Raw genomic sequence first — 8829 nt, 5'->3', positions numbered from 1 at the left:
GAAATAAATTACACACAATGATGGATGCAGAATGTCATGCGTCCTATTCTAATTTCAGGCATAAGCTAATAGGGGTCCATGTTGAAATGCACGAGAAGCAAAAAGTCATGCACTCAGTACTCATTTGCATGTCATTACCCAGAATCCCTGGCTGCAGTTGTGGTATTTTTATTTGCTGTTACGTGTCATGTAACTCCTCGTTAACGTCTCCTACTTTCACCTCCTCAGGTTCTCTGGAGGAAGGGATTGCCTTTACAAGTGTGCATGTTTGATTCACTCCTTTTAATTCCCTGTATTCTTATACTGTACCTACTGTTGGAGCTATTATATAGGCATAAAATATACATACAGTACATAAATATATACATGGCAAGATTGCTGCATAAGACTTGAAATATGAAATTGCTATAGCATTGCCTAGATACACCACCCCCTTATTATCTCCAGACCCTACAACAACCATTTGTTATTGGAGATGTTAGCCATAAGCTACAGTACAGTACAGAGAGGGAATGTAATGAGCCTGGACACCCACATCCCACTGCATTTTACACTGAAACCAAGAAAAACAGGCTATGCTGCAACATTTATTGAAAAATACATGCCACTTGAATCTCGTGGTGTTTATTTACATGTGTGCACAAGTACTTATTCATTCCATTATAAAATCAGATGTGTTTAACCCCTTGTTGCCTGAGAGCCACTTCCGTGGTAAAAGTTGTACATGATCTGTTATTACCAATCATGGCTTCTGAGATATCGCATGTGGTTATAATGTCAGCAAGGACCTGCAGGGTTTAAGTCGCGATCAGGTAGTCCTACTGAGGGATGTTGAAACCCAGCTCAAAGAGAGCCCATAGATCCAAAAGTCTTAGTTGAAGAGGTCAATCCATTTTGTTTTTCTTGTACTGTTCTTATATTAATCTGTCCACATTTTTTTTTAGCAAATGGAGGGGATCAAAGCAAAAAGGTAAGCGGTTCTGTGCTTTCCAGATACAATGAGAACTTTCTCATTTTGCATATAGACATTGAAAAAAGATTTAATTACAGTCAGCTTTTCTAAATGAGCAATAAGATAACAAGATAAGAAGGTTGAGTATAAACAGCAGCACATTACAGAATTTCCTTGTGGCAAATCCAAATTCTCAAGAGACCTAACAATTAAATACACTCTGCCTGGTTCTGCCAATGTCAATTATATTATATTGAATTTTATGGACCATGAGAAAGACCTAAATAACAAAACACAATGTTTTGGGGGCTGAGTTAGTGCCCTGAATCTACAGTAGATACCAATTAGACTATTAAACATGGGATGATTGTGTTGTATCCTATCTTTTATGTTTACATCTTCAGAATCATGACCATCAGCTCCTTTACGCCACAAAAACAGCTACAATACATATTTAGATGCCTCTTAAAAGTAGGGATATAACATGTCACATGAGAAATGCAATCACAGATGCACCCACTCAAGGCTGTGATGCTGAACTATTTATTATAGTTGATAGTAATACCTCATATCCAACTTAATTAACATCTCAACTGTTAGATTGCAGAGATCAGGTAACAAAGTAAACAGTCCTGCTTTTGCATATCCTATGTGCATGTCCTTTGTGAAGACCTCAGGAGGAGCAGCATTCCAATATCAGGGCAGATTATAAAGACAATATATAAAATCAGTCATGACTGACCATGTTCTCAGTGATTTTAAACTAGGTTTTTGACTTTTGGCTCTACATCCCAACCCATAGTAGGCCTCTGTAGGATTGCATCCCCTACATAGAGTGTTAGTGAGTCATTGCTTTAACTGTGGTTTGCGGCAGCACAGTCATGTTGTGAGATACTTACAACATGACAGTGGAGCCACACAGCTTATGGTGTAAACCACAACTGATATACAAGTATGAAATCAATGGTACATCACTTTAAGGAGAAGCAAAAATTCCCTTTAGTCCTTCCTATGAAAAGAGAATCTGTTAGCGACACAATCCCACTGACTAGTACCCCAAGTGGTGATGTGTTGCCAGCATGTCCCTTGTTTTGCTATCTCACAGTCCATACAATTATTTTATTGCACTTAACTTACTTTTACCTTCCTATATCACACTCATCTTTAACAACGTTCTTCAATCCCTTCTATTCCACATACTATTCACTACATTTTGGATTTGTGTTATTTCCCTTAATTTGTGTCATTTTCTCTCACTCACCCTTTCTCATTTAATGCCCTTTCTAAGTCAGTATGAGATACTTGTCTTGCATTCTCTTTATAAATCTACATGTTACTCATTTATGCCATTTTACTCGTTTTAGTTTCTCCTTATTCTTCGGAGTATTTCATTCTTTTCTTCTATTCCTTAGCCTGTTTCTCTTACATGTCCTCTCACTCCGGTTCATGTTTTTTGTCTCATTCTTTTTGTTTCCTCAATGCTTCTTAAAGAATTGACAAATTTGAACTGGTTCCTATCATGCTTTCAGAGAACACCATGTAATTTGAGATTAAGAAGTGTAGCCAGGGCCACTGACAGGGGGATAGCCAGGACTGCACATTGATTCTCTGTTGGGCCCTGAGATGCAGCAGGAAGATCACAGAGGGGAAATCCCTTCATCTGCAGAGCTTCTGTAGGGTGGGCGAGGCCTCAGCGCGGGGTTGGAACTGCAGCTTGAGACAGGCTGAGAACAGTGAGAGGGGCAGGCCCTCGTTCAGGCAGGAGGGGGGGGGGGGAGAGGGGGTGGGGAGGTGGTTTTGGAAGCTGCAGCATGAGACAGGCTGAGAAAGGTGAGAGGGAAGGGTTAAATCATGAGGATTAAAAAAAACAGACAAAGAAATACATGAGGGGGAGAAAAGAGAGAAAGACATGAGGGTAGAAAAGAGAAAGACATGAGGTGGGAAAGATATGAGGGGGAAAAAGTGAGAAGGGGAAGTAAAATAGGAAAAGAGAAAAAGATGCTGGGAAAAGATACATCAGATTGTTAGAGAGAGGGTGACATGAAGGGGACAATACATGGGGAATAAATAAAGAAAATGGCATGTGTGATAAAACAGAAGAGAGGTAAAAAAAGACATGAGGAGAAAATAAGATAAATACATGACGGGATAACAGAGAAAGAATGAGATGAACAGTGTAAGAAGAGAAGACATGCTGGGGGGGAAGGAAAAGGAGAGAGACATGCTGAGGGGAGGGGAAAGGAGAGAGACACGCTGAGGGGAGGGGGAAGGAGAGAGATGCTGAGGGGAGGGAAAAGGAGAGAGACATGATGGGGAAGAGGGGAGAAAGACATACTATGGGGGGGGGGGGGGTGTTGTATGAGAGAGAAAGAGAAACTTGCAGGTTAAAGAGAATGACATGAAGGGGGAAAATCAGAGCGCCAAGGGGGAAAGAAAAAGACAGTGGAGAAAAGATAAGGGTGAAACGAAATAGAAAAATACAGGGGAAGGAAAGAATAAAAAATAATAAGGAAAGCATGAAAGACATGATGGGAGATGAGAGAAACACATGCCAGGAAAAGAAGAGAAATACATGAGAGGAGGGAAGAACAGAGACAGAGAAGGGGAAAATATGGAATGACATAAAGGGTGTGAGAGAGAAAGACACTAGTGGCGGAAAAAGGAGAAATAAAGACACAAGGGGGAGGGGGGACAAAGAGACATGACAGGACAAAGTAGACTGAATGTGTTGTAACATTTGCAGAGGCCCCATTATTCAAGTTTGTCCTGAGGCCCCAAAATTCTGTTGGCGGCCCTGAGTCTAGCTATCCCTGTAATTATAAAGCAGTGTTTGCATTAGAGTCGGGATTCGCGTATGAGTCGGCACTCGCGTATGAGTCGGGATCAACATAGTAAATGGAGTTAAAAAGTATCCAATCACTCTAAGTTTAACTTTAACTCTGTTCTGTTAGATGTCCATAGAGTTGAATAAACCATGAAGAAGCTCCATGTCTTTAGAACATTTTGACCAACTTTCTAAAAACTATCCGATCTCACTTCTACTGGCAAACCCATCAGTCACTCAAATCCATGTAAATCTTACATTACTAATTTTAAAGAGGTTTTCAAATGTCGAACTACAGTTGAGAGCCACAGAATTCCTGGGTCAAATCGGTAATTCCCTTTCCATTTGAGCTCTTTACTATTAATGTAATTGCTTTGCAAACCTCTCCACCAATGAATGGTTTAAGTAAAAATACACATGAATGTATTGCAATGCAGAATCTAGCCATTGTACTTTTATTCCCTTCAATTTCTATATAAGAATCCTTATTGTGGCAACCAAGACTGCATGAAGACATACATTCTGTCTCACTGATTAAATGTATATTCCTATTACAGAAATTTCCCACAAAGCTAGGATGCTATTTGACAGCAGCACGTGGTAACCAGATGAGAAGAAAACAGTCCCTTGTTTGCTTACTACTTAAAGAACCTTATCTACAGTAATAGCGGACACCAATATTGGGCCATTTCCATCTCCACTACCCAACCTAGTTCTTTCTATCTACTGTACCTGCTGTGTCGTTAGGAGCTTGGTGGCCAGCACCAGCATAACTCACGTTTGCACTTATAATACTTGATAAGTGTACTGTTTGAGATGTGGGAGCAAAAGAGTAGTGTTAAACTTTCCTGAATGGATTGTTATGGCAGACTCTAGACTCACTGAGTGACTGGTAAACATTGCATAGAATCTATAACAAATTAAACAACCCTGCCTTACCCCAACATATTACACAAGTAAACCTATAACTTACAGTATAGAGCAGAACAAATGGTTATTTGTTTTGTTAATAGAGGAACATTTCTATAAACCAGAAGATGCCTGTGAAAACATGTGAGCAGTTTTATCATTATCATATTTGGTTTATATGGAAATTTAAAAAAAATTGTTTACTTGCCAAGAGAGAGAGTCTGGATGATGCAGTTCCGTCATTTTACACAAACATATTACCTCTGCATTTCCAAAAGTTAAATGATCAACTGTTATAGTACCAGTCTCCTTAAAGTGATGTATGTGTGTACAGTGTGTGTGTGTGTATATATTATATACAAACACACACACACAGGCATATTGTAAAATCCTAACATTAAAATAGTATTCAGTCATAATACAGAGAAAAGCTTAGCCTAAAAACATATTAAGTTCTTTAAAAAACAAACAAAACAAAAACAAATTGCCCACAATATGTGGCTTTGTAAACATGTGTCCTTCACTTAAATAAAAAGACCGCACAATCGATTTGTCCAAAATGTAGTTAGGTCCCTGATCGCCATGAAATAATAACAAGCAGGTGACTGTGAAAGTATGATGAATATTTGCAGTTATCTCTGTTTACAAGGATTGTGTTTTACAATATTAGAGTTCCAGCTTTAAAATCCTCATGGTTTAGGAAGGAGAAGCAACACAATGTTTCTTGTAAGGGAGAATAGATTTTGTTTCACCTTTATGGCAGTTTATATTACACTATAACATGTGCAGAGAAAGGGGTTTTGTTCTTCTACCTTAAAAGAGGTGCAGGCTGTTCGGCTTGTATAATTGATAAACTGAGTCTGTTTCACATACTGTAGTATCAGAACAGGAAGTGGGGTCTATTCCAAATGATATTCCAAGGTTATGTTTGCTTCAGCTCTAACCAGCTTCGGTCTCTAACCCCCTTATTCAGTCCACCGGGAAATAATTTGCTACTCCAGGGAGTCACTGTGTTCCAAGCCAAGGTCGCTAACATTTGTTGTTTGGAGATCCTCACTGTCATCCTCCAATTCATCCTCCTCCATCTCTTCCTCGTCATCCTCCTCTTCTGTCCCATCCAGCGAGTCATCATGAGCTGCCATCATGGCCTGTTGCATTATGAGTGTATCAGATGACAGTGACTGCAGGTTCTCCATGTTGACAGACCCTGAAAAAAAAACAAAAAAACCAGTGCATTTTGGTACCATACTGCACATGTAAAGAACCAGCAAAAGTTCTGATATCTTTTTTTAGATTGAGTGAATACAAAGCATGCAATAGCTATAGTCTTTGCTATATGGTAAAATAGAACAATAAAAACATCCTGATTCGATTAGTCAGTATGGAGAGCATTGGAATGATCAATAAAATCAATATTAAACAAATACTGGCATGTTCTGACTCAAGACAAAGACTTGAATGAATAAGATGATAGGGGAAACCCATAAATGGTAGCAAAAAGAGGCCCATATTTGAGAGATATACTGATAAATAGCCCTTTTGATGCCTCAAATTCTAAAAAAATAATCATGGTTAAATTTAAAAAAATGTTTAAATTAAATGTGGCAATTTCCAAACGTGCAAACTTATCAAAGTCACAAAAGATTTTTTTTCATGTGTGGTCCCAAATTAAGTATACAAGGAAAAGTTTCGAAATTGTTTTGTTGCTTGACATAGTAATTCAGGCATCTCTGCAGTACCCACGCAATTCAAATCCCCCCCGCCCCTCCCAGAAGCTCAAAGAGGCAATGAGCTGATTCCTATGCTAGATAAAAGGCCTTACAGCCAATTTAAGCTTCTCAGAATGAATCTTCCCATATCTGAAAAAGTGGGTAGAGGGAAGGAAACCGCAAATGGCCTGAAGAGATTAGGACTGTTGGCACAGATTTCTCTGAAGGTAGGACCTCTGCCAATGTATGACTGATGCACTCCTTAGTCCACTCACACATCTGTCCTGTATACACTAAAAATAAATAGCATAATAAAACCCACAGTATAGACTTAAAAGTGGTCCAAAGTCTACATATTTCTAAGAATATATATCCTACGTGCTTTTGCATAAAAAAACATAGATGGAATCAGGAAAGAGACGACTTGCTAAAAGAATGCGCCCAGGGGTCCGTATCCAAACCAAATCCTACAATTTACCAAAAGTTTACTGATCCTTTTCAACATTGTTGCCTATAATAGAGGAAGTCTTCCAACCTAACTGCAGTGAACGACTAGAAACAGACTACTTTTATAAACTCTTTTTGTATAGTATTTGCTTGTGTTTGATCTAAATTAGAATGTGAACATTTCTTTCTATAGCTACTTTAAAAGCCTCCTAAAATCTGGCACTAACCCTAAATATTGTGTTAATTTATCCTAAACTGGTTAAAAAACTGATATGCACAAAATATTTTAATAGGTCCTACCATCCTGAGACTGCCCTTCCAATTACATGGATCCTATATGTCCATTATGGTCTGTTTAGTCAGACATACCTTATATTAGTGTCTTATATTGCGACTCTGTCTACACACTCTGTCTACACACTCTGTCTACACTCGCACACACACAAACATACGTACATACACAGATTATACAGTGGTGAGAAAAAGTTTGTGAACCCCAGTGATAATTACAAAAATGCCATCGTTTTTCAATGATAACATTCTTGAATCAAAACCAATCTTTTTTTTTAATATCCAATAGGGTTTATATTAACCAATTCCATGTCTTTTGAAACAAAATGATTATTGAATTTGACATACAATGAGTAATTAAGAGTCAGGGTATGTGCAAAAGTAAGTGAAACCTTGGTTTTATCAGCTAAAATAAAGAGGATAATTAGAATCAGGTGTTTAAATAATTAGGTAGATCTTCAGGTGAGAGGCTGGGATGCCACATCCTATATAAAGATCAGAAATTTTGTAAGTTCGCCTACACCTTACAGGTGTGTGGAAACATGTCATGCCACAATCAAATGACATCTCTGAGGACCTTAGAAAAGCAGTTATTAATGCTCACCGATCTAGAAAGGGTTACTAAACCATTTATAAGGATTTAGGGCTCCACTAATCCACTGTTGGACAGATCAGTCTACAAATCGAGAAAGTTCAAGACCACAGTCACTCCAGCCAGGAGTGGTGGTCCTAGCAACATTTCTCCAAGAACAAACAGGCAAATCATACAGAAAGTCACTGAGAACCCCAGAGTAACATCCAAGTATCTGCAGACCACACTCTCCTTGGCTAATGTGAGTGTTCATGACTGAACTATCAGAAAAAGACGTATCAAGAATAGTGTTCATGGCAGAATAGCCAGGACGAAACCACTGCTCTCTAAAAAAACAAAAACATTGCTGCCAGTCTGAAGTTCACCAAAGAGCAAATAGATGATCCACAAGACTTCTGGAACAATGTTCTTTGGACAGATGAGTCAAAGGTAAAACTTTTTGGCCTCAATGAGAAACATTATGTTTGGCGAAAACCAAACACTGTGTTCGAACAGAAGTACCTCATCAAAATAATCAAGCATGGTGGTGGGAGAGGAATGGTTTGGGGCTGCTTTGCAAACTCAGGACTTGGATGGCTTGCCATCATTGACACATCCATGAATTCTGCAGTGTATCAGAAGTTTCTGGAGGAAAATGTCAGACCATCCGTTTATGATCAGAAGCTGAAGAGAAAGTGAGCAGATCTACAAAAAGAATAGCTACAGAAGAAGACATTCCACATTTTAGAAGGGCCTAGTTAAAGTCCAGACCAAAACCCCATCAAAATATAATGAAAGGACCTGAAGCAAGCTGCCCATGCAAGGAAGCCCTCAAATGTCACTGAGTTAAAGCAGTAATACAGTATAAGGATCAATAAGTCAAAATTCCTCAAAATCGATATGAGAGACTGACCAGCAGCTACAGGAAATGCTTAGTTGAATTCATTCCTGCTCAAGGGGGTTCCACCAGGTACTGAATCTAAAGGTTTACATACTTCTTCAAACATGGATATTGAATGTTGAATAATTTGTGGATAAATAAATGTTGAAAAAGTATCATGTTTTCTGTCATTTGTTTGATCAGGTTATCTTGATCTATTAGTAGGATTTAGATTAAGATCTAATA

The 8829-nt window shown here is 38.6% G+C and overlaps 1 protein-coding gene across 8 annotated transcripts in view; it reads right to left on the bottom strand.

Annotated features, from left to right (window-relative positions):
* Positions 1 to 574: 574 nt before the first annotated feature.
* Positions 575 to 8829, bottom strand: part of PKNOX2 (PBX/knotted 1 homeobox 2) — a 752321-nt gene continuing 744066 nt past the window's right edge. For all 8 annotated transcript variants that reach the window (XM_075604325.1, XM_075604323.1, XM_075604330.1 and 5 more), the window contains one exon: positions 575 to 5892. In XM_075604325.1, coding sequence (XP_075460440.1) covers positions 5678 to 5892 — 215 coding nt within the window. In that variant the 3' untranslated portion in view covers positions 575 to 5677. The remainder of the gene's footprint in view (positions 5893 to 8829) is intronic.

Source organism: Ascaphus truei, chromosome 6 (genome assembly GCF_040206685.1).
Source record: "Ascaphus truei isolate aAscTru1 chromosome 6, aAscTru1.hap1, whole genome shotgun sequence".
Lineage (NCBI taxonomy): Eukaryota > Metazoa > Chordata > Amphibia > Anura > Ascaphidae > Ascaphus > Ascaphus truei.
Note: the sequence above shows the minus strand (reverse complement) of the source record. Positions and strands in the feature narration are given on the sequence as shown.